We start from the raw sequence: 26,877 nt of genomic DNA, 5'->3' as shown, positions 1-26,877 counted from the left end.
CACACAACAATCTGTAGCATTACTTCTCAAAAATGGATTTGTATTCAAACTATTAAAGCCAGCTCACATAATGTTTAAAGAATTATTCTAATATAAGAAAAATACAAGATGGTTATACTTATTAACTTTATTTAGCTCAGTGTCTGTTACTGGTACTGCCATGACAGTAACTCAACTGCACGGTATGTACACTAACCCATCCCTGCACTGGCCTGTATATATTGTGGATGGAGTCTATATTGTAGGGCGTGTGAAGGAGCAAGAATATTGATGAAGGCAGTGTGGTAAATGTCTACATGGTACCGCATGGTAGGCTGGTCTGGAAGGTTAGATCACATGGGATCCAGCATGAACTGACCAATTGGGTACAGAATTACCTCTAAGGTAGAAGAGTGGGTGGAGAGAGGTGGTAGAGAATAGTTTTTCAGACAGGATGCCTGTGATGAATGGTGTGTCACAGGGAATGGTGCTGGCTTCACTGTTCCCCATTAAAATATTAACAATTTGGATGTATTTGGTGTGGCCAGTAGGTTTTTTGGATGACATTAAAATTGCTGGTATAGAGGACAGTGAAGAACGTTATCTAAGATTAGTATGGGACTTTGACCAATTGCGCTGAGTTTTGAAGGAGTTTTCTTCAGATAAATGCAAAGTGTTGCATTTTGGTAAGACAACTAGGGCAGGACCGACACAATAAATGGTCGGGCCCAGGAGCCAGGAGTAGAACAGAGACATCTAGTGGTGCAGGTACATAGTTCCATGAAGTGGCAACACAGGCAGGCAGGGTGGTGAAGGTGTTCAGCACATTTGCCTTCTTGATTTCGCAGAGACCAAGCGAATGGTCAGCGATCGTTTCGCTGAACACCTGCGCTCAGTCTGCCTGGATCTACCTTATGGTTGCCAAACACTTTAATTCCTCTTCCCATTCCCACACTGACCTTTCTGTCCCCCTCTATTGTCAGAGTGAGGCCAAATGCAAATTGGAGGAACAGCATCTCATATTTCACTTGGGCAGCTTACAACCAACCCAGTGGTATGATTTTATTTCTTTAATTTCAAGTATCCCCTGCATTCCCTGTCTCTGAAGCTGTACCACCCAAGTCGTATCAGCTTCAAAGTCGTCTTGTTGAGTCTCATTGTCCGAAACTCGTTCTCACCTCGCACAGCTAAAAATTACCTTTATCATCATTTATTGTTTCCTTTATCATCGTTACTTTTTTACATCTCTTTTTCATTTGTTCTATATCTCTCTACATCACCCTCTATATCATTTCCCTTTCCCCTGACTCTCCAGTCAGAAGAAGGGTCTCGACCCAAAACGTCTCCTATTCCTTTTCTCCAGAGATGCTGCGTGCCTGCATCTGTAGAGGTTTGGTAGTCACCGGGGACATGCCAAATTTGCTCAGTCTCCCGCGGATGTAGAGGCGTTGACGTGTCCTCTTGACTGATGCATCAATGTAGTTGGTTCATAGATCATTAGTAATATTAACACCAAGGAACTTGAAGCTCTTAATCATTTCCACTTGAAGGGTCTCGACCCAAAACGTCACCCATTCCAACTCTCTGGAGATGCCGCCTGTCCCGGCTGCCTGCCGGAGTTACTCCAGCTTTTTGCGTCTATCTGCACCATTGATGCTGATTGAGGCATGTATTCCACCATGCTTCCTGAAGTCGATATCTAGCTCCTTCCTTTTGCTGACATTGAGGGAGAGGTTATTAGCCTCACACCACCACTAGGCTGTCTATTGTCCTCTTATCACCAAGCTGTCTGTCTCCTTCCTTTACTTTGCACATCATTGTTTGTGATTCAGCCCATCACAGTGGTGTCATCTGCATCCTTGCAGGGCACCAGTGTTGAGAATAATTGTTGAGGAGGTGTTGTCACCTATCCTCACTGATCATAGTCTGTGAGTCATAAACTCTAGGAGCCATTGGCACAGACAGGTGCAGCAGTTTGGAGATGGGTTTGGATGGGATTATGGTGTTCCGTATCCTTCAGATTTTTTCGTTTAATTTAGAGACAGAATGGAAACAGGCTCTTCGGCCCACGCTGACCAACGATCCCCGCACACTAACACTATCCTACATACACGAGGGACAATTGTGTAGGAAGGAACTGCAGATGCTAGTTTACACCGAAGATAGACACAAAAACTTGGAGTAACTCAGCGGGACGGGCAGCATCTCTGGATAGAAGGAATGTGTGACGTTTCGGGTCGAGACCCTTCTTCAGACTGAGTCAGTGGAGAGGGAAACGAGAGATATGGAAGGGTAAGCTGTGAAAATCAGAGGTTAAAGATCAAGGAAAATGTTAGCGAGGGAAAGGTGACAACGAGGCATACAAAGTAAAATCTAATCAGGACAGTCAGACTAGTTGGAGATCTAGGATGCAGAGAGAGGGAAAGCCAGGGTTACTTGAAGTTAGAGACAAATGGCAGGTGAAGTTTAATCTGAGCCAGTGTGAGGTGTAGCACCTTGGGAGATCAAAGTAAGGTGAAAATATACAGGACCCTTAACAGCATTGATGTGCAGAGGAATCTTGTGGTCCAAGTCCATAGCTCCCTATGGAGAAAGACAAGTAGACAGACTGGTAAAGAAGGCATATGTTATGCTTGCTGTCATCAGTTGGCATTGAATACGAGTTAGGATGTTAAGTTGCAGCTTTATAGGAAATTGGTTAGGCTGCAGCTTTATAGGAAATTGGTTAGGCTGCATTTTGAGTACTGTGTACAGTTCTGGTCACCCCATTACAGGAGGGATGTGGAACTTGAGAAGGTGCAGAAGGAGGATTATCATAATGCTGCCTAGATTAGAGGGTATTAGCTAAAAGCAGAGGCTGGGCAAACATGGATTATTTTCTCTGGAGCGTTGGTGGCTGATGGGAGACGTGATAGTCTATAAAAGTATTTAAAATTATGAGAGGCATAGATAGGGTAGACAATCAGAACCTTTTTCCAGTGTGGAAATGTCAAAAACTAAAGGGCATAGCTTTGAGGTCAGAGGGAGAAAATTGAAAGATGTGCAGGGCAAGTTTATTTACACAGAGGTTGGTGGGTGCCTGGAATGTGCTGCCAGGGCTGGTGGAAGCAAGTACGATAGTGGCATTTAAGAGGCGTTTAGACTGGAGCATGGATATGCAGGGAGTGGAAGGGTTTTGATCATGTGCAGACTGAAGGGCCTGTTCTTGTGCTATCCTGATCTCATATCATTCAATCTAATTTGGTTCACTAATGTTCTCATCTGCCATTTTGACTTTTGTGCAGCAACATTATCACCAATGGTGCTCTCGTACCTCAGTGTTAAGTGGAATTAATATACATGGCTGCATTACTACTAACAAGGAAAACAGTCCTTTCTTTACATTCTGCTTGATAATGTTTGCTTGCACGAGTTAGGTAAAATTACTATAGAGTAAATCTGCTACATATTTGAAAGCATGAGATCATACATCACAAATCTCATCCATGTTGCCTCAAGGCAGAAGCTTTTATCAACTTCAGAACTGAGATTTGTGCTTTGCCTTGCTAGTTTGCATTAACTGTACTCACGCTGTCACTTGCACTGCTTGCACCATTCTCTGCTACTCTCTGCTTGCTGTGAGAAAGGGCCATGGCACTAATCCACTTCCTGGCTGCACTCAGATCTGAAGCACAATGGATTTTCTTAACTGCCTGAGGAAGGATAAATGATGGACATTTATATTTTCAATATCACAAAAATTATATTTTGTCAATCTCAGCTACAATATATAATTCTATTAAATTAACTGGATAAACTAAGCTTCTAAGTCCTGGAATGAAAAATAAAACACATTGCAGTTGCTGGGAATCAGAATTAAATCATAAAGTTCTGGATTCAGTCAGCAGCTCAGGCCGCATCAGCGGAAAGGGAAATAGACTTAACTCTTCTGATGAAAGGTCTTTGCCTAAAACGGTTGACCTTCCCACAGAAGCAACCTGTCGGTGGATTTCCAGCATTTTCGTCCTTTAAATGCTAATCTATTTTGTTTGGCATATCTTAAAAACAAACTAAATGGATACATTTCATTCAGATGGACGAGAGAACCAGTCATGAATAATCAATCCAGATGAATCTCAGAGACCATGTCACAACATCAGTAAAATAACTGCATCTCACACAAAATCAGGGCCGTGCATCAGTTCAGGTTGGCTGCACAATAGTTTCTTTTTATTTATTACCCCAAACAACTGGTGGTGGCAACCGGTTTGTAAAAGCACCCCAGTGTTTGGTATGCCGGAGTGTGGGGGAACGGTCGTGGTGTCAGACTCCTCTGTCTGTGAAACTCAAGACAGCAGCCACTGCTTGTGCCCTCTGCACCATTACACCTGAACATGCCTATCATACCACTTCCATATCCTCTTCCAGTTTTTTCCCCATATCCCTGGGTCCCTTTTAGTTATTGGAACTATATTTAACTCCTTGAATTTATTTAATGACAGCCTCAACAGCTGATGTGGTGGACAACTCCAAAGGTTCACCTCTCTCTGGCTGAAGAGACACCTCCTGCTCCCAGTCCTAAATGCCCCACGCTGTTTTCTGATCCCTGGCTCTGGACTTCCACACTAGTGGGATCCTCCTTCCTGTCTGATTCGTCTGGTTTGTCCAGCCCATTGAGGATGTAATGCTTCATTGAGATCTCTCATTCTCCTGTAGGTCCAAGACCAACTTCCTCAATCTCCCCTCATACGTCAGCCCTGCCCCCCAGGAACAACTTGACCACTCCTCACTGCCCTCCAGGGCAAGAATGTCCTTCTTCTGATAAGGAGAGGACTGTACGTGATATTCAGGACTCACCAAAGCCCTGTATAATTGCAGTAAGAAATCACTCTCCTGTTCGCAAATAATTTCACCATGAAAGCCAGCAGATCATTTTCCTTCTCAGCTGCTTGCAGCTGCCAGCTTACTCTCACTAATAAAAAGGAACTGCAGATGCTGGTTTGTACTTTCACTGACTGGTGCACAAGGACACCAGGTGCATCTCCCCCTTTCCTAAACATTCACTATTCAGTTAACAACCAGCCTTCCTGTTTCTGCCACTGGAGGGGATAACCTCCCACATCCACATTACACTGTATCGTAGATACAAAATGCTGGAGTAACTCAGCAGGACAGGCAGCATCTCTGGAGAAAAGGAATGGGTGACGTTTCGGGTTGAGACCTGAAGAAGGGTCTCGACCCGAAACGGCACCCATTCCTTCTCTCCAGAGATGCTGCCTATCCCGCTGAATTATTCCAGCTTTTTGTGCCTATCTTTGGTTTTAACCAGCATCCTCAGTTTCTTCTTACACTGCACTGACCGTCCATTTACTCAATGGCCCAAATCACACTGGGGATTCACTGCATCTTCTCACAGCTCCCACTTTCACTCAGTTTTGAATCATCCGCTAATTTTGAGATTACATTTACTTTCCTGATCGACATCATTAACACATGCTGTGAATCGCTGTGTGCAAGCACTAAACCAGGCTTTTCCCCACAAATCACTGTCTGCCATTCAGAATAGGACCTGTTTATATCATATCATATCATATCATATATCTACAGCCGGAAACAGGCCTTTTCGGCCCTCCAAGTCCGTGCCGCCCAGCGATCCCCGTACATTAACACTATCCTACACCCACTAGGGACAATTTTTTTTTTTTTACATTTACCCAGCCAATTAACCTACATACCTGTACGTCTTTGGAGTGTGGGAGGAAACCGAAGATCTCGGAGAAAACCCACGCAGGTCACGGGGAGAACGTACAAACTCCTTACAGTGCAGCACCCGTAGTCAGGATCGAACCTGTGTCTCCGGCGCTGCATTCGCTGTAAAGCAGCAACTCTACCGCTGCGCTACCGTGCCGCAGTATTTCCACCTGCTAACCAGTTCTCCATCCAAGTCAGCATCTCCCATGTACTTTAATATTGCACACTACTCTCTTACTGAAACGTCGCTAACAGCCTTGGGGAACTTCAATACTGTTCTCCACATTTACTTTATTGGTTTTATCCTCAATTATTTCAGAAATTTGTCAAGCATGATTTTTTTGGTAAATCTATTTCATAAGTGAGTCCATTTTAATTTGTGCATGTAAACACAGCAGAAACAAATACAAAGTAAAAGTAGATGGCAATAAAAGTAAAACAAAGGAAAAAAAACGATTTTTAATATTTTATTGGACCCTCCAAATATTAAATATCTGAAGTAATTAAAAGTTCCAATGGTGCTAACTGCTAGTGGTCTAATGTAATCTACAGCTCCAATCTACACTCACAACCGGAACAAGAGCTGTTATATTTTACTTATCCAGGCACTCCGGTCTGTTTTGACACATGGATTTGAAATGCTGAACATTACCGTGTTACAGCTAAGGAATAAACAGAACAGAGACTGACTGCATCCAAATGGTCAAGTACCTTACATTGGAGAGTAGTTTTCGTTTGGAGATATAGCTCTGTGATATTAATATTTAATGTTGGATCCTTCTATATATACAGCTGTTGTTTGACCTTTTTCATGATAGATAACTGACAAAGTGAAGTGCTTCCACTTTGTAGAACTGTACATGTTCAGAGTGGAATCAGTCATGGAACAGGTTCCGAGAGATGAGCATTCGCATCACTTCATTGGTACCTACAGGAAGCAAAAAAAACCAACTTTTACTCATCAAGACAATGAGGCTTGGTACTACATTCAGAGAATCATCCAGCAAGGAAACAGGCCCTTTGGCCCAATAGGTCCATGTCGATAATGATGCCCTGTCTAAGCTAATCCCATATGCCTGCATTTTGCCCATATCCCTCTGAACCTTTCCTATCCATGCACTTGTACCACTGCCTCAATTACTCTGGGAGCACATTCCAGACACCCACCACCCTCTGAGGAAAAAAACACCCTCAGGTTCCTATTAATTCTTTCCCCTTGTAGAAGAAAAAAATTAAATCCTTTCTTACTTAATTTGGATCGGAATTAAACAAGGTAACAAAAGGGTGTGCGGATGTGGCATTTGGCAAGTTTCAGGCAAGTTTCAGACACATTATCCGTTTGAGAATTGACATTGTACCTGTTTTTCTCTTGTCTGGGAATGCGACAGAGATAAGGAAGCCTGTTTCTCAGTGGAACGTTACAGGATGCTGGATTACTATAGCAGATGGAATGTCAAGCTGGGCAGACCATGCACACCCCATACAACTAGTAGTGTAGAAACGTTGCAGTGAAAAAAAAAAGGTTGGCTTGGAGAGGGGGCAGTGGCGCGGTCTGCTTGAAAGATGAGATAGAATAATCTCAAGATGCCCTTGTATTATGTTTGACTTGGATTAACCAACCACCTGTTGTTGAATAAGATTGACATAAACAAAAAGTATGTTATGTCTAATGAAATAATTAGTACCCATGAAGTAGATAGTAATGACAGGATAATTGTATCTAACAAAAAAAGGTTGTTTACTGCACAGTATAACTGTCGGCGAAATCTGCTGCAAAATCAGAGAACTGGTGAGCAGTTAACTGCGGCCATCTCTCCATGACATCTTGCAATAAAGTCTCTTGAAGCAAACCTCAACGTCTCCGCTTTTCCTTTTCCTTTAATTTCCCTCTGTTAATTTCTTCCACACCCCACTTACCTTAAACCAAAGTCCTCTGATTCTTGATTCCTCTACCCTGGACAAAAGACTCTGTGTATTCACCCGATCAATTCCCCTCATGATTTTATAAACTTGCATAAGATCACCCCTCAGCCTCCTGCTCTCCACGGAACAGTCCCAGCTTGCCCAATCTCCCTTAATAGCTTAGGCCTTCAAGTCCTGACAGTTTGTTCTACAGACCCACCACCCTCTTTGAAACGATCAGCTTAGATTGTTTCCCCTTTCACCCACATCCTCTTGTCCTTGATTGCCCTACCACACAACATAGAACAGTGGAGACAGAAAGCTGGAGTAACTCTGGAGAGAAGGAATGGGTGACGTTTCACATCAAGACCCTTCTTCAGACTGGTTAGGGATAAGTGAAACGAGAGATGTAGAGAGATAAAGAACAATGAATGAAAGATATGCAAAAAAGTAACGATGATAAGGGAAACATGCCATTGTAAGCTGAAGTGAGAGAAATCAATATTCATACCACTGGGCTGTAAGCTGCCCAAGCGAAATATGAGATGCTGTTCCTCCAATTTGAATTTAGCCTCACTCTGACAATGGAGGAGACCGAGGACAGAAAGGTCTGTGTGGGAATGGGAAGGAGAATTAAAGAGTTTAGCAAACGATTGCCCGGTCTACGTTTGGTCTCGCCGATGTACAAGAGTCCACATCTTGAACAATGGATATAGTAGATGAGGTTGGAGGAGGTGCAACTGAACCTCCTCCTGGAGGAGACCGAGGACAGAAAGGTCTGTGTAGGAATAGAGAATTAAAGTGTCCAGCAACCAGGAGATCAGGTTGGTTCAAGCGGGCTGAACGAAGGTGTTCCGCAAAACGATCGCCCAGTCTGCGATGTTAACACAGCCATCAGGATTTGTGGTTGTCGTTGCAGAAATCAGTATCTGTTCCTCTGACTACATTATCCTATCATATCTCTATACTTTTCCTGTGTCACCATACAGTCTTTGCCCTTACTCTTACAGTAAACATTAGCCCAGAATGCCAGAGGTGAAGTGTTAATGCCGTTAGCATCAAGAATATTTGAAGAAGGGGAAAGAAGGTGCTGGCTCAGAGGGCCAAAAGGCCTCCTCCTGCGTCAATGAAGGGACCCGACACAAATGTCATTTCCTCCTTAGACGCTGCCTGACCCACTGAGTTCCTCCAGCACTTTATGTTTTGCTCATGATTCCAGTATCTACAGCTCCTTGTACCTCCCCTTTGCATCAAGGAACCACTTGAGCAAGAATGGCTTTCTTGCGCTGGCAAAACTATCATCAGTCAGGAGAACCCATGCACTGGCTGCAGTCATGGTCCAGAAAATGGAGTGACGGAGGCAGACCGTCGGGCACGCATTGGGGAAACAGGTCAGGGATTGATCACCTGAGGCAGGCTCAGACCAGAGCTCATATGTTCATTCTTTTCTCACTCAGATATCCTGTCCAAACAGCATGTGATATCTCTATGAAATGAAAAGTAGATGCTTACCCTCTAGGATCTGATGTACCCTGATATCACGCATAAACTGCTGGACCGCATAATCCTTCAGGTAGCCGTAGCCACCGTGCATCTGCAGCGCCTGGTTACAGATCTGTGGGAGACAGGGCGTTAACAACACATTCTCCGGTCAGTACGTTTATGCAGGTTGTAGTGTTGAGGGACTGCAACACAGAACCGCCATTTAGTTCAGTTACTTAAAAATTGTAAACGTATGATAGAGAAATTAGGCACAAATGACCTGAAAATCTGACCAAAAAGCACTGCAAGTTTTTAAATAGTTGGTAAAATTAATTACTTCACATCAGTTTCCCAGTGTAATCATCTGTAGACTGCACATCTCCCCGATATTTTGCAGGTTCTCAGGAGTTGTGAGCTGGTTCCAGGGCCAGTTTCCCATCACCATTTGCATGAGACGATGTGTTCAAAGAGGCAATAATCACAATGGCACTTCTGAGCTGAAAGACACCCATTCTTTTTTAACATTAATTCACTTCAGAGAACGGGCATTGCTGAAAAGGCGAGGAGTTAATTCCCCAACTGCCCTGACCTGGCCTTGCGAAGATGCAGAACAACTTCATGAATGGTCGCAATCTTTTTACCGAAAGTACAGCCGCTGAGTTGGTGGCTGGGGAGCTCCAAACTTCACAACGGCAACGACGGAATGTTGTCAGATTTACAAGCGAGGAATGGTATACGACTAGGAAGGAAACATGCCAGGCATTCCCATTCTCACATATCAGTTGCCCATGTCCTTCCTGACGATAAAGATTGAGGGACTGCAGAGGGGGTCATCAAAGGAGGCATCTGTGAGCTGCAGGCGAATGTCGGCCGGCAGCAGGTGCAGGTAAGTGTACTCGAACATTAGGCACGGCCTGTACCCATCGAGCAGCGCGACCATCTCTTTCAGGAGGCTTGATGGGCGCTGGGCGCCTAGGCCCTGCATGTGGAGGAGCCTTTCAGCCCATTCCATCCTGGTGAGCCCGTAAGTCTGGAGCAGCAGCTCCTTAAGGGCTTTATACTTATCGTTGGCCGGGGGTCCTTGAGGAACTCCGTGACCTCTTCGACCGTGTCCTGGTCAAGGGCTCCCACCAGGTAGAAATAGCAGGTGTCGTCTGCCGTAATGCCCCGCAGCTGGAACTGAGCCTCCGCCTGCTGAAACCAAACGCGAGGCCAGGTGGTCCAGAACATCGGCAGTTTAATTGACACTGCGTCAATAGACGGGGCCTGGTTGGCCTGTGAGGCAGACGAACGGTCGGCTATGTATTTTGACTCCATTGTGACAGCAATGGAGCGTCAGGGTCACCAATGTGGCGCATCGAAAAGCCCAAAATAAAGGCGAGGATCCAGGTATTTTGGGAGGGATTTATTTGTTGTGTTCTCTAGTCCGGTTGAGTCTGCGAGAGAGAGATCGCGCCTAAAATCCTGTCCTTTATTCCCGTAGCTAAGGGCCGCCCCCCTGGACTGGTCCATTCCCGTGCCGATGGGTTCGGTAGTGGTATGGCCCGATCCTTGGGAGCCCCCACAATGTGCTGAATGTCAAGGCTGATGGGGTGAAAGATGAAAACCAGGGAAGTACAACAGTGAAGAACAGAGAAGACACAGGCGAGGGATCCATCCACAACAGTGGGGGAAACCAGATTTAGAAAGAGGACATCTTGGATGTGCTACAGTGGAGCCTCATCTAGTGAGCAGAGATGGGCAGTTGAGAGTGAGGAAGGAGTAAGCACCATTGCAAGAGATGGCGCAGGGAGGAGATGAAGTCAAGGCAACTGTGGGTGCCAGTGGAGTTTTTAGCCAGTGAAGGGGAAGACGCGACACAGGTTCAAGTCAAGTCAAGTCAAATTTATTTGTCACATACACATACATGATGTGCAGTGAAATGAAAGTGGCAATGCCTGCGGGTTGTGCACAAAAAGAATTACAGTTACAGCATATAAATAAAGTTAATAAGTTACTACTAGTGTCGACAAAAATTTAGTCTCTGGGGTTATGGCCTGTGGGAAGAAGCTCCGTCTCATCCTCTCCGTTTTCACAGCGTGACAGCGGAGATGTTTGCCTGACCGTAGCAGCTGGAACAGTCCGTTACTGGGGTAGCAGGGGTCCCTCATGATCTTACTTGCTCTGGATCTGCACCTCCTGATGTATAGGTCCTGCAGGGGGATGAGTGTAGTTCCCATGGTGCGTTCTGCCGAATGCACTACTCTCTGTAGGGTCATCCTGTCCTGGGCAGAGCTGTTCCCAAACCAGACTGTAATGTTGCCGGACAGGATGCTCTCTACAGCCCCAGAGTAGAAGCAATGAAGGATCTTCAGAGACACTCTGAATTTCCTCAGTTGTCTAAGGTGGTAAAGGCGCTGCTTAGCCTTACCCACCAGTGCGGCAATGTGCGTTGCCCACGTCAGATCCTCTGCGATGCGGACTCCCAAGTATTTAAAACTGCTCACCCTATCCACAATCAACCCATTTATCTCCAGTGGCGTGTACGTCCTTGGATGTTTAGCCCTTCTGAAGTCCACAATCAGCTCCTTTGTTTTAGTGACATTCAAGAGGAGGCTATTGTCCTGACACCAGAGTGCCAGATCAGCCACCTCCTCCCGGTAGGCCTTCTCATCGTTGTTGGAGATCCGGCCCACCACCAGTGTCAAGTCAAGTCAAGTCAAATTTATTTGTCACATACACATACTCGATGTGCAGTGAAATGAAAGTGGCAATGCCTGCGGGTTGTGCACAAAAAGAATTACAGTTACAGCATATAAATAAAGTTAATAAGTTACTAAACATAGCACAAAAAGTGACGACAAAAATTTAGTCTCTGGGGTTATAAAAGTTGACAGTCCTGATGGCCTGTGGGAAGAAGCTCCGTCTCATCCTCTCCGTTTTCACAGCGTGACAGCGGAGGCGTTTGCCTGACCGTAGCAGCTGGAACAGTCCGTTACTGGGGTGGCAGGGGTCCCTCATGATCTTGCTTGCTCTGGATCTGCACCTCCTGATGTATAGGTCCTGCAGGGAGATGAGTGTAGTTCCCATGGTGCGTTCTGCCGAAAGCACTACTCTCTGCAGGGCCATCCTGTCCTGGGCAGAGCTGTTCCCAAACCAGACTGTAATGTTGCCGGACAGGATGCTCTCTACAGCCCCAGAGTAGAAGCAATGAAGGATCCTCAGCGACACTCTGAATTTCCTCAGTTGTCTAAGGTGGTAAAGGCGCTGCTTAGCCTTACCCACCAGTGCGGCAATGTGTGTTGCCCACGTCAGATCCTCTGCGATGCGGACTCCCAAGTAAACTTGATGATGGAGTTTGAACTGAACCTGGCCCCACAGTCATGTGTGTACAGGGAGTACAGTAGGGGGCTAAGGACGCAGCCCTGGGGGGATCCTATGTTCAGGGTGAGGGAGCTAGATGTGTGTTCCCCCATCCTGACCACTTGGGGCCTGGCAGTGAGAAAGTCCAGGACCCAGGCACACAGAGGGGTGCTAAGCCCCAGTTCCAGCAGCTTCTCAACCAGTCTGCTGGGGACTATTGTGTTGAATGCTGAACTAAAGTCAATGAACAGCATCCTCACATAGCCCCCCTGGCTGTCCAGATGAGAGAGAGCGGTGTGTAGAACCTGGGAGACCCCATCATCCGTGGACCTGTTCGGACGGTATGCGAACTGTAGTGGGTCCATGTTGCGAGGAAGGAGGGCGCAGATGTGCTTCTTGACTAGCCTCTCAAAGCATTTCATGACAACCGAGGTGAGGGCCACCGGTCGGTAGTCATTTAAACACGCTGGAGAGGTATTCTTTGGCACCGGTACAATGATGGATCTTTTGAAGCATGCAGGGACCACGGACTTTGCCAAGGAGAGGTTGAATATTGTGGTGAGCACTGGAGCAAGCTGAGTAGCACAAGACTTTAGTACTCGCCCAGATATACCATCTGGGCCTCCAGCTTTCCTCGTATTCACACGCGTCAGAGCCCACCTCACCTCATGCTCGGACACCGAGAATGTGTGCACATCCCCGGCGGTGGATCCCCCTCCAGCCTCGCTAGCCAGCGCCCCTTCGGTGCTGTTTTTAGACGGCGAGCTGGTGGTGTTACCCGTCTCAAACCGTGCGTAAAAAGAGTTCAGGTCATCAGCTAAGGAGGAGCCGGCACTTCCGGTTGAGGGGGTGGGTTCACCACCATTCAGTCGTGCCCTCATCTCACTGCTAGTCGGGCAGGACGCACAGACGCCTGAAGTCACACACCACCAGGTTCAGGAACAGCTACTTTTGTACACCCATCAGGTTCTTGAACTGACCTGCACAACCCTAATCTTACATCTGCAAAATACACCATGGAAAAAGTTTTGCATTATAAAGGATGTTTTCTAATTGTATGGTTATACTAATTTCTAGTTTATTTGCACTTTTTGCTGTCATGGATAATTGATGTATATTTGTAAATGTTGTCCGAGTCTCTGTGCCCGTTTTGTTGCTGCAAGGTTTCTCATTGTATCTGTGTATCACCGTACTTGTGCACATGACAATAAACACGACTTGACTATTAATCCAGATTTCTAGCTGCAGCCTCACCACCAGGGGTAAATAACTGGGTAGTTGCACGACTTAGGGAATAACATTCACAATCCTCGAGTCCTGTTCTTCAAGTGTATGATATCCAAGCCTGAAGGCTTGGACTTGAGTGCTGTTGCTTGGTTTGTCATTACCTTTGACCAGAGGTGGGTACTCTATACTCACTGTGAAACATTCATCCGTTGCAAATAGTTTGGCCATGGCACAGAGGGCCACGGCATCCTGCCGAGCCTCCTGGAGCGCCGCTGCGGCGTTGCGTACCATCAAACGGGATGCCACCAGTCCGGTCGCCATTTCAGCCAGCTTGAACTGCAGATACTGAAAGAGGGTAGAACATAGGAAAGGTTCATATACTTCATCCAACAACTTCTGCATCAGGTGTTCCCAATGTGGGCTCCTGACCATCGGTGAACCCAAACATAGACTTGGTGACCATTTCGTTGAACACTTACATTCGGTCAGCCAAGGCCTACTGGATCTCCCGGTTGCTCACCATTTTATCTCCCCTTCCTATGCCCATACTGACCTTTCTGTCCTGGGCCTCCTCCATTGGCAGAGTGAGGCCACCTGCAGATTGGAGGAACAGCACACATTTCACTTGCATAGCTCACCCGGCGGTGTGAACACTAAATTCTCTAATTTTAAGCAACTTCTACTAAAACTCCTCCTCCCTTGCCCCAGCCTAGTCGTTTAACCAGTTCCACAGTTCACCACTGTGCATTCCTATTCATCTCACCGTCCCGAGCCAACAATTGGCCTGCAGGGCAACCACCCTGCCTGAGGTCATCTGTTTCCAGCCCTGATTTGTCCAGGTCATTTCTCAGCTCCAGTTGTTTTTCCCCCCCACCCCCCTACTTTGAGCATGAAGAATCCTTTTTCTCCAGCTGCCTGGCCCGCTGAGTTACTCCAGCACTTTGTGTCTATCTTTAGTATAAACCAACATCTGCAATTCTTTGTTTCTACATATAGGAAAATTACTGTCTCTGCCCCATTGAGGACATTGAATGTTATCTATGCAACTGATGTGCTACAATGCTGAGAACTACATTCTGCATTCTGTATCTTTTCCTTTGCTCTATGTACTCTGAACTAAACTAAATGGGTGAATGTTGGTCTGCGTGGACCTAGTGGGTCGAAGGGCCTGTACATGTTTGAATAGAATGTAACATGTGTTATAAATAAACTTAAACCTACAGCACAGGAACAGGCCCTTTGGCCCACAATGCCTGTGCTGGAAATGATAACAAGATAAACTAATCTCCTTTGCCTGTACATGATCCATATCCCTATCCACGTGCCTATCCAAAAGCCTCTTAAACACCATTATCGTATCTGCCTCCATCACCCTTGGCAGTTTGTTCCAGGCACCCACCACTCTCTGTGTAAAAAACTTGTCCCAATATATCCATTAAACCTTGCCCTCTCAGCATAAAGCTATGCCATCCAGTCTTTTACATTTCCACCCAAGAAAATAATTCTACGCTACCTACGCCTCTCACGATTTTATCTACTTTTATCAGTTCTCCCCTCAACATCAGGCGTTCTAGAAAATGCAATCTAACTTGTCCAACCTCTCATAGCTAATAACCCCTAATCCGCACATTATTCTGATAAACATCCTCTGCATCCTTTTCAAAGCCCCCACATCCTTCCTGTAATGGGGCAACCAAACTTGCAGCTTAACCAGTCTTATAGAGCTTAATGAAGTTAAACTAAGCAACAGTGAAAGAAATGTGAGACATAAGTAGAGAGAATCCATGAAACTATAGGTTGTTGTGCCTGACATTGTAGGGAAACTATTGGAGAGAATTCTTTGAGATAGGATTTATTCCCATTTAGAGGAGTACGGGCTAATTATGGAGAGTCAGCACGGCTTTGTACACAGCATGTCGTGTCTTACTAACTTGATCAAGCATTTTGAGGAGGTGCTGAAGGTAATCGATGAGGATAGGACAGTGGAGGTTGTCAGCGTCATACAGTGTGGAAACAGGCCCTTCGGCCCAACATGCTCACACTGGCGAGCAATATCCCAGCTACACTAGTCACACCTGCCTGTGCTTGGTCCATATCCCTCCAAACCTGTCCTCTCCATGTACCTGTCTAACTGTTTCTTAAACGTTGGGATAGTCCCTGCCTCAACTACCTCCTCTGGCAGCTTGTTCCATACACCCACCACCCTCTGTGTGAAAAAGTTACCTCTCAGATTCCTATTAAACCTTTTACCCTTCACCTTAAACCTATGTCCTCTGGTCCTCGATTCCCCTTCTCTGGGCAAGAGACTCTGTACATCTACCCGATCTATTCCTCTGATGATTTTGTACACCTCTATAAGATCCCCCCTCATCATCCTGCACTCATGGAATAGAGACCCAGCCTACTCAAGCTCTCCCTATAGCTCACACCCTCTAGTCCTGGCAACATCCCCGTAAAATGCGTAGTCTGAAGAAGGGTCTCGACCCGAAACGTTACCCATTCCTTCTCTCCCGAGATGCTGCCTAGACTACCTGGAGTTACTCCAGCACTTTGTGTCAACATCCCCATAAATCTTTTCTGAATCCTTTCAAGCTTGACAATATCTTTCCTATAACATGGTGCCCAGAACTGAACACAATATTCCAAATGTGGTCTCACCAATGTCTTATACAACTGCAACATGACCTTCCAACTTCTACACTCAATATTCTGACTGAAGGCCAAAGTGCCAAAAGACTTTTTGACCACCTTATCAACCTGCGACTCGACCTTCAAGGAACCATGCACCTGTACTCCGAGATCTCTCTACTCTGCAACACTACCCAGAGGCCTACCATTTACTGTGTAGGTCCTGCCCTTGTTCGACATCCCTAAATGCAAAACCTCACACTTCTATGTATTAAATTCCATCAACCATTCCTCTGCCTACCTGGCCAATTGATCCAGATCCTGCTGCAATCTTTCACAAACATCTTCACTATCTGCAAAACCACTCACTTTTGTATCATCACCAAACTTGCCAATCTTGCCCTGTATGTTCTCATCCAAATTATTAATGTAGATGACAAACAGTAACGAGCCCAGCACCGAACCCTGAGGCACACCACTAGTCACAGGCCTCTTGTCTGAGACGCCACCTTCCACCATCACTCTCATCTTCCTTCCACGGAGCCAATTTGCTCTCCATTCAACTATCTCTCCTTGGATCCCATGAGATCTAACCTTCCAGAGCAGCCTACCATGCGGAACCTTGTCAAATGCCTTACTGAAATCCATGTACATAACATCTACAGCTCTGCCTTCATCGACCTTTTTTGGTCACGTCTTCAAAAAAATCAGATTTGTGAGACACGACCTCCCACGAACAAAACCATGCTGACTATACCTAATCAGCCCTTGCCCACCCAAAAACCGTCGCTTCAAATCACCTTTTATTATCATAAATATTTACAAACATTACCTCTGATTTTATTTATTTACTGATAAAACCCTTCAAAGCATCGAACATTTATTATATTTCCTCTTAACCCTCTCCGCTTAAGCGAGAATAATCCCAATTTCATCAATCACTGAGAGACGGTGTTACATTAGTAACCAAAGTTAATTATATGTAATTATAAACTTATACAGCATGGATACAGGCCTTTCAGCCCACTGATACCAAAACAATCAACCAGCTCTCATTTTCACACAAATTGCTCTAACTCATTTTATTCTCTCAACAGTCTCATGAACTCTCTCTCCACTGCCCTCCCCTGGATTTTACCATTCACCTACATGCAAGGATAATCTTCCACGACCAATTTACCTACCACCTGTCTTTGGAATATGGGCATAGTAACAGCCAAAGAAACGGCACGGCGGCGCAACGGTAGAGTTGCTGTCTTTCAGTGCCAGAGACCTGGGTTCGATCCTGACTATGGGTGCTGTTTGTACAGAGTTTGTACATTCTCCCTGTGACTGTGTGGGTTTTCTCCAGGTGCTCCAATTTCCTCCCAAGCTTCAAAGGCATACAGGTTTGTCAGTTACAAACTTGTAACTGGTTAGAGAAGGTTAAAAGGAGAGTTCATAGATCAGTCAGGTACATACGGTTCTTGCCAAAGGCATAAAGGTTTCTAACCAAGGAATACTGATTTAGTGAAAAAGAATCAAAGGCAATACTTTTGATCTTTTACGTGAAATTGCCAGGCATGTGTAAAGTATGCCTGGGAATCGCGGAACAATCCATTAATGACTTTGCTTGCCAGATTACAAATCATTTTTCATCACAGAAACTAAACAAGCATATGTAAAATTGTACAATTGTAAAATTGTTCCTCGTGTGCAGCAAAACGTTAGTGTGCAGAGTGAACGCTGGTCTATAGGGCCTGTTTCCGTGATGCATCTCATAGGGAGGACGTGTAAACCCCACACAGACAGTCACCGAGATCACAATCGAACCTGAGCTGCCCGGCTTTTCGGGTTATTTTGTCCTTCCTGATTCTTCCTACCGAAATGCATCTTTCATATTTCTCAGTATTATTTTTTTTCTATCATGCTGGATGAGCGAGCAAGGAGATAACAAAAGAGTATGATGTGAAGTTGTCATTTTGCCAGAAAAATAGAAAAGTAGACATTTTAAAGTAGTGAGAGATTGTAAAGAATTGATGTTCGGAGGGACTTGGACGTGCCGGTATATCGCTCGGGAGCAGCAGGAAAGGTGATAGCAGGCGGCCTCTGTGACACGGACTGGAATATTATCCACAGGCCTGGTCCGCATACGCAGGGAAGGATATCTCCAGCTCTAGAGGGGGTGCGGGGAAGCTACCACAGACTGACTGTGTGGTTTGGGGATGGGAGGAGGGGGTGGTTAAATATCCTGTGGGGAAAGAATAAACAAATTAAGTCTTTAATCTCTTGAGATTACAAGAGCTAGATCTCTTTGAAACAGGAGGTTCTTAACGTTGACAGGGTTAAGTGTTTGAAACCAGAGGCTTCCGCTAGTGGAAGAGTCAACAAACAAGGGGAGCCGATGACAAAATAATTGGCCGGCCATCTAAAACCGAGGTGTGTAAAAATGACTTGCAGAAGGTTTTAAATCTCTATAATTCTCTGTCCCCGAGGGTGATGGAGATCAGATATATTTAGTCATGCAGCAAAGATAGAGGCCCTTCACTCATCCATGCAACTCATCCATGCTAGCCAAGGAGTCTATTTCAGCTAGTCCCATCTGCCTGCGTTTGGCCTACATCCCTCTAAACCTTTCCTCTGGCAGCTCCTTCCATAGGCCCACTGCTCTCTGGGTGAAAATGTTGCCAATCAGGTCTTTCCCATCTCACCTAAATTCTATACCTTCTGATTTTAGATTCCCCAACCTTGGCCGATGCAGTCTGTTCTTGTAATCCAAGCCATTCAGTCCGAGTAACATTCTTGTGTATGATTTCTACTTTCTTTCTAGCTATTAGTCATGGAATCATACAGCATGGAAGCAGGCCCTTCGTCCCAACTCATCCATGCCGACCAGGACGTCCCATCTAAGCTAGTCACATTTACCTGCTTTTGGCCAATAGCCTCTAAAGGCATTCTTCCCACAGATACAAATGAAATTGCAGATGTTGAAATCTTGAGCAAAGCACAGAGTGCTGGAGTAACTCAGCAGGTCAGGCAGCATCTGTGGAGGAAAATGGATAAACAATGCTTCGAGTCAGGACCCTTCAGACTGATGGAGAAGGGGGGAGAATGCTGGTAAAAGGTGATTAAATTCTAGCAAGTGATAGGTGGATACAGATGAGGGGGAGGGTTGCTGACTGGCAGATTGGTAGGTAAGGGAATAAGGCTGGGAGGGAAAAGGAGACAAATATCAGAGAAGGAGAGGAGTGCAATGTAAAGCCAGAGGGAGGGATATTAAACATAGACATAGAAATAGGTGCAGGAGAAGGCATTAGGCCCTTCAAGCCAGCACCGCCATTCATTGTGATCAAGGCTGATCATCCACAATCAGTAACCTTCTCCCCCTATCCCTTGATTCCACTAGCCCCTAGAGTTTGATCTAACTCTCTTTTAAATTCATCTTGTGAATTGGCCTCCACTGCCTTCTGTGGCAGAGAATTCCACAAATTCACAACTCTCTGGGTGAAAAAGTTTCTTCTCACCTCAGTTTTAAATGGCCTCCCCTTAATTCTTAGACTGTGGCCCGTGGTTCTGGACTCCCCCAACATTGGGAACATTTTTCCCGCATCTAGTTTGTCCAGTTCTTTTATAATTTTATACATCTTTATAAGATCCCCTCTCATCCTTCTAAACTCCAGTGAATACAAGCCCAGTCTTTTAAATCTTTCCTCATATGACAGTCCTACCATCCCGGGGATTAACCTCGTGAACCTGTGCTGCACTGCCTCAATAGCAAGGACGTCCTTCCTCAAATTACGAGACCAAAACTGCACACAATACTCCAGATGTGGTCTCACCAGGGCCCTGTACAACTGCAGAAGGACCTCTTTGCTCCTATATTCAAATCCTCTCATTATGAAGGCCAACATGCCATTAACTTTCTTCACTGCCTGCTGTACCCAAGGGCCCCAAGGGGTCTGGTGGGAGGGGAAAGAAGGGAGTGGGGAATGCAGGGATGGGAGCCGTGCATATGAAGAAAGGGAAAGGAGATGGGTGACCTGGCTGGGTTGGAGATGGCAGGAGAAACGTGTGTGTGAAGGAGGTGGGCGGTTATTACTTCAGAATCCAGGTGAGTTTTGTCACCCAGGTACCTTTGGGATTTTCTACCTATTCTATTCAAGACTCCACAAGATTTTTGGACATTAAGTGAATTGATGGATTATGATGTTACTACTGGAAAGTAGACCTGGTCATAGATTAGCGATGATTTTATAGAACGGGCAGGAGAGAACAAGGGGCCGAGGGGCATATTGTTTCATATTCTAGGTTTCCCCACGATGTTTTGCAATTCATTTTACAATTAAACACATTTAAAAATATTTATATATCGTAAACAGCAATGAACTGTCCCTGCCACACTGTTACACCTCCACCCCTGATTCATTCACCCATGACCACACAATGTGCCGCTTCATTAACATCTGCCCAGAAAATTAAAACAACCCATGCCAACTCTAACTAACATGCCAACACGCTGCCAACTCTAACTAACATGCCAACACGCTGCCAACTCTAACTAACATGCCAGCACGCTGCCAACTCTAACTAACATGCCAGCACGCTGCCAGGTAAATAACATGCCAGCACGCTGCCAGCTCTCAATAACACCCTGGGGTTACACCTGATGGGATCATCCACACAAATACTTTGGCTACAAGAACACTTCTGCTTTGCTCAAGATTCCAGCATCTGCAGTTCCTGTGTCTCAATCTTTACGTGGACGTCTCGAGTGGAATGAGAAATATTAGAGGAAAAAGATAGGTGGACTTGGACTGTGGGCTGAAGTGTTGTCATGACAGGACAAAGAATAAATGAGGAAATCTCAAAGGCTTGTAAGAACGGAGCTGCTGATCTGGGCAGCTTCCTCCTGAATGTTCAGTGGATGAATCAAACTGGCAAGGGCACAGTGCTGGAGGGATTTGTGCACTGCCTTCAGGATTACTTCTCAGAGTAGTTCTTGCAGAACCCACCTGGGAGCAGGCTCTTAGATTTGGTCATGTGTGACAGTCAATAAGTGTTTTTGTTTAGTTTAGAGATAGTGCATGGAAACGCCCTCCAGCCCACTGGGTCACACGAGTTCTATGTTATTCCACTTACTTATCTGCTGCCTACAGACTAGCGGCAATTTACAGAGGACAGTTAAGCTGCAAACCAGTAGGTTGCCCTCTCAAGGATGGCTAAATAAGTTTGACCTGTATTCTTTGGCGTTTTTATAAAAATGGAAAGGCAATTTCATTGAAACATACAAAGTCCTAAGACGGCATAACAGGATGGATGCCCGCTACTGGGAGTCTCCCACGAAGGATAATCAGATCATGAGGGATAATGAGGCTGTCATTTCAAACTGAGGTGTGCAGGAATTTCTTCTCACAGAAGCTGGTGAATCACTGGGATTCTCTCCGCTGGAGGATGGTGGAGGCTGCATTGCTAGAGATATTTAAGGAAGATTGGGGAACTGAAAGCTTTGTGAATTGATGAGAGGCCTGGGGCAGATCAGCCATGATCAAGATGAATGCACACCCTCGATAAACACAAATTGCTGGAGTAACTCAGCGGGACAGGCAGCATCTCTGGAGGGAAGGAATGGGTGATGTTTCGGGTCGAGACCCTTCTTCAGACTTCAGAGTGCACACCCTGATGGACACCCTCAAAGCTGACCTTGACGATCCTAATCAGTTAGGTTAAAAAGTAAAGCTTCATTCCCCTCTTTGTTGCATTCTAATATTTAATAGATTCCAGTCCTCTGGCTCCCATGAGATTGTCACAGAGTGATTTAATGCGGGATCTTATCTCAATGGTACAATTTACCACTTGCATTTTCTCTCTCCCCACCAAGGATGAGCGAGTAATGTAGCAGTGTGATATTAATGCCATGATAGAAATACAGTGATGGTGTTGCCTGGATTTAAAACCTGCTTCATTATGAATCGTAGGAGATTATATATTTCGATGTCTGTTCCTAATTTTGATGCTTTTGTGAGTGAGAGAAAAGGGGTCCAAACTTTGCCTCCCCAGTTCCATAATATCCCGACCTTTTGTGCTGTGTTACCTTTCCTAATGACTCAAACCAATTGTTACACTACATCCTACATCCGAAGCCATAAAATCTCTGAAATGTTCACCCTGAACATCACACACCCTCACAGATGTCACTAGCACTTGGAATAATGCACACACGTTTCTAAGCATTGGTTCTCCATACCTTGGGATCTGTGGAGGGGAATGGACAGACCTTCAGGTCAAGACCTTTTGTCCAGATTAACAGATGATAGGGAACCATTTGATGTGAATTACCTGGACTTTAATCTTCAATAGGGTGCCGACCTTGCGCTCTGTCTGCGTCGAGTTTGCACGTTCTCCCTGTGACTGTATGGGTTTCCTCTGGGTGTTTTGGTTTCCTCCCACATCCCAAACATGTGGAAGTTTTTAGATTAATTGTTCACAGTAAAAAGGGAGTGGATGAGACTGTGGGATAACATGGAAGTACTGTGAACAAGTGGTTGGCGTGGACTCGGGGGGCCGAAGGGCCTGTTTCCCTGCTCTATCTCTACACTTGCTAATGCACCCCAACAGGAAGAGACTTCATACCTGACTGTTGGCGAGAGTTTCCCCAAACTGCTTGCGGACTTTGAGGTGATCTCGAGCTAGAAGAATAGAAGCGTAGGCCGCACCCAATGAGCATGAAGCTGCAAAGACAACAAAGACAGCATTAGAAATGGTTGAATAAAATGTTTTAAAAAAGCACACATATGGAGATTTGCAGCTCCTGTTTGAAATGATGGTCTATAAAGATGGAGTCAATCAGGCTTTGCAGGAGGGAACATAATCGCCACTTGAGTCATAGATACAAGAATCATTGAGAGACACAAAGTGGAAACAGGTACTTCGGCCCATCAAGTCCGCTAAATGCAAATTGGAGGAACAGCATCTCATATTTCACTTGCGCCTCTCACAGCCCAGTGGTATGTCTCTAACTTTAAGTAACCCTCTCTCTCTATCCCTCCCCCACCCAAGTCGCACCAGCTTCTCGTTTTCACCCAACAAACAGCTAACAATGGCCTGATCCTTTATCATCATTACTTTTTTGCAAGATGGTCACTTTTGTTGTTGTTTTAGCTAATAGAAAATTAATGCTTATTTTCAGTAGATAGCAATGAGATGGATTCTTATTGCAGTATAGTGTTATTGGTTGGAAAGAATGTGTTTATTCGTTTAGGAATAAACAGGCGCTAAAGGGTTTCTTTGTTCTTAAATGAGTCCCATGTTCTATAATGTTAGCGTGGGTGTCGAATCGGTTAGAAGCAAGGCCACGCAGCTGCAGAAGAATAGATAAAGCTTTCCTTATTCCACAATAACAACTCCTTATATGGGCATGTGTGAAAGTAGGAAAAGTTAGTTTTGAATCCACTCTAGATGATGAATTTTCCTGAAAGCATGGTTTTGTTTTCTCTGTAACCATGTGAATTGTATTTAGATTGTAATTGGTTGTTGATTCCTATGTAACACTCCTTTTCCTTTCTGTATAAAAAGTTGTCAATCTTGGAAAAAGCTGTTCTTTCCCTATCCCTAGTTGAGATCTTTTCAGACACTGTATTGTATCTGGAGATCCTCACGGGAAGAACTCCACTGTGGAATAAAATCTGTTGTACTCATCCAGTATTCGGATTATTTTATTCAGACTGAAGGTAAAGAACTCGGATTATCAATTCCACCACTCATCTACACAACAGAGGCAATTTACAGGGCCCAATCAACCAACCTTGGAACTAATCTTACTGCAGAGAACAGCCTCAGTTATAGGCATTAACATTAAGTAAGCTTTTATGATTAAATTGATGAAATGTGAATCTGGTCAGGAAAAAGGATGCATGAGACAGATATAGGGAGCTGGGAACGTGTATCCCTGGAGGGGTTTTGGAAACTGAGGTGCACACTTTGGAAGGAAATCAGTAGACAAAAAGGGGGTAAGAGATAATATAAAGGAAAATCCAAATATAATATTATGAGATAATATTAAGGAAAATCTAGAGATTTTATGCACAGAAGGAAAAGAGTGTAACTAGGGTGAGATTAGGGCCTCCATCTCCATGTAGAAACATGGGAGATGGGCCAGATCCACAGTATTATGCCCCTGCTTTTACTGTGGAAGAAGACTGGGAAACGGAGTTAATGAAGAATACTTGAGGACAGTCCGTATTACGGTCGATGAGGTCCTGAGGGGCCAAAGGCATCTGTAAGTAGATAAATCTCCTCGTCCTATCAACTATATCCAAGCTAGTGAACAAATTGTAGGCTTCTTTGCTGATATGAATCATCATTAGACACGAGTGAGTTGCCAGAAGACTGATGGGTGGCTAATACTGTGCCTCTATTTAAGAAGGGCTGCCAGGAGAAACCTCGGAACTATAGACCAGCGAATCCAACATCTGCAGTGAGCAAATTGCTGGAGAGGATCCTGAGCGATAAGATATACATGCATTTGGATAGACAGGGGTTTATTCGGGATGATCTGCATGGTTTTGTACATGGGAGATAGTCTTATGAAGCTGATTAAGTTTTTTGAAAATGTAACCAAAAAGGTTGATGAGGGCAAAGCTTTAGACGTGGTCTATATGAACTGGAAAGCATTTGATAAGGTTCTGCATGAAAGGCTGCTCTGGAAGCTCTGCATGGTGATCGCATGGGATCTGAGGAAAGATAGCCGATTGGACAGAGAATCAGCTTCATGGAAGGAAGCAGAGGGTGTTGGTGGAAAGTTGTGTTTTGGACTGGTGTCTAGTGGTGTGCCTCAGGGATCAGTGCTGGGCCCATTGCTGTTTGTGGTTTATATCAACGATTTGGATAAGAATGTAGAAGGCAGAATTAGTAAGTTAGCAGATGACACTAAAGTGTCATTGTAGATAGCAAAGAAGGTTATCTAAATTTGCAGCAGGATCTTGATCAGTTGGGCAAGTGGGCTGAGGAATGGTTAATGGATTAAATGCATATGTGCAAAGTGATGCATTTTGGAAAGTTAAACCTGGGCAGGACCTACACAGCAAATGGCAGGGCTCTGGGGAGTGTTGTAGAGCAGAGGGATCTAGGAGTGCAGGTACATCGTTCCTTGAACGTGGCGCTACAGGTTGATAGGGTGGTCTAAAAGGCTTTTGGGACATTGGCCTTCATCTATCAGGGTGCACTGCAGAATTAATCCTATCTCTGTACACTGCAGAACTAATCCTGTCTCTGTACACTGCAGAACTAACCCTGTCTCTGTACACTGCAGGACCAAGGGCTGTCTCTGTACACTGCAGAACCAACCCTGTCTCTGTACACTGCAGAACTAATCCTGTCTCTGTACACTGCAGAACTAATCCTGTCGCTGTACACTGCAGCCTCGTAAACCGCCAAACCTCGGATGGCCCACTTACTGCTGCGCCGTTTCCTGTTGAGCAACCAATTCTCAATCAATTTTAGAATATAACCCCAATACCATGCAATCTAATTTAGTTTAATGATCTGTATGACAGAGTTACAGAATCATACAGCATGGACACAAGGCCTTTGGCACAACTTGCCCCTGCCAACCAACGTGCTTTCCTAGACGAGTCCTATCTGCCTACATTAGGATGATATCCTTCTAAACCTTTCCTATCCAAAGCCTGTCCAAATGATCTAACCAGAGGCCTTTTGAGAGCCCAAATGCACAGCATCGTTGGCCTCGTCATAAAGACTAACATATCGTTTGTCTTTTGAATTTATTCCAAGATTTACAACTCATAAAAACTACAGGTCTGTCAAACATGATTTCCGTTTCAGAAATACACGGTGATTTCAATCCTACCATTATTTTCCAAAATGCCCCATTATTACTTCCTAAATAAGAGAGTCCAGCATATTCTCTACAATTGATATCAAACTCTGATCTATTTATTACAAAGGTGACACAAGGTGATTGAACAGTAACTTTCAAAAGACCAAAACATGTGTGGGTTGCAGGGTGGGGTATTTGCACAGCTCAGTGGATGAAAGGAGAGCCCATCAAGACAGCACACTGTGTGCAAGAGTGCTTGAAGGCATTAAATGAATCATAACTGAACTGAGGGGTAGAAGTCCCTGAACTGATTGATTGGTTTCTTACCAATATTAATTCTTCCTCCATTTAGTCCATTCATTGCGATGGAAAAACCATCACCCTCACGTCCAATCAAGTTACTGATGGGTACGGCACAGTCCTCGAATATCACAGCTCGAGTCGGCTGGCTGTTCCACCCAACCTGTAAAAACAAGCCAGACGAGAGCGAGGTTTGCACAGCATCTACATTTGTATGTTAGAAAATGTAAATAAGTGGTTCCTAACCATGCGTGTGTGACCAACCCACACCAAGCCACCTCCAATATGGGCACCAAAGGTTAACAAGGCATGTGAAGCTTCAATCATATTGAAATGATAGCTCAATAAATTAAATATCTATTTAGCTCACTAGCAGCCCTGACTGTGGGGCTGCTAGTCGTCCATGAGAATCTCCGGTCCAGACTCTTCCTTGAAGTGAATGGTTTGAGGTATTATTCAGTATTTTAGCATGG

At 45.0% G+C, this 26,877-nt stretch overlaps 1 protein-coding gene across 4 annotated transcripts in view; it reads right to left on the bottom strand.

Moving 5' to 3' along the window:
- Positions 1–6,143: 6,143 nt before the first annotated feature.
- The window catches only part of acad8 (acyl-CoA dehydrogenase family, member 8), a 65,202-nt gene continuing 44,468 nt past the window's right edge, over positions 6,144–26,877 (bottom strand). For 3 of the 4 annotated variants that reach the window (XM_078426692.1, XM_078426695.1, XM_078426694.1), the window contains 5 exons: positions 26,432–26,567; positions 22,900–22,997; positions 13,855–14,007; positions 9,124–9,226; positions 6,144–6,637 (listed from right to left, as the gene is read on the bottom strand). In XM_078426692.1, coding sequence (XP_078282818.1) covers positions 6,585–6,637; positions 9,124–9,226; positions 13,855–14,007; positions 22,900–22,997; positions 26,432–26,567 — 543 coding nt within the window. In that variant the 3' untranslated portion in view covers positions 6,144–6,584. The remainder of the gene's footprint in view (positions 6,638–9,123; positions 9,227–13,854; positions 14,008–22,899; positions 22,998–26,431; positions 26,568–26,877) is intronic. The other variant, XM_078426693.1, reaches the window with a different exon arrangement.

Source organism: Rhinoraja longicauda, chromosome 32 (assembly GCF_053455715.1).
Source record: "Rhinoraja longicauda isolate Sanriku21f chromosome 32, sRhiLon1.1, whole genome shotgun sequence".
In the NCBI taxonomy this organism is placed as follows: domain Eukaryota; kingdom Metazoa; phylum Chordata; class Chondrichthyes; order Rajiformes; family Arhynchobatidae; genus Rhinoraja; species Rhinoraja longicauda.
Note: the sequence above shows the minus strand (reverse complement) of the source record. Positions and strands in the feature narration are given on the sequence as shown.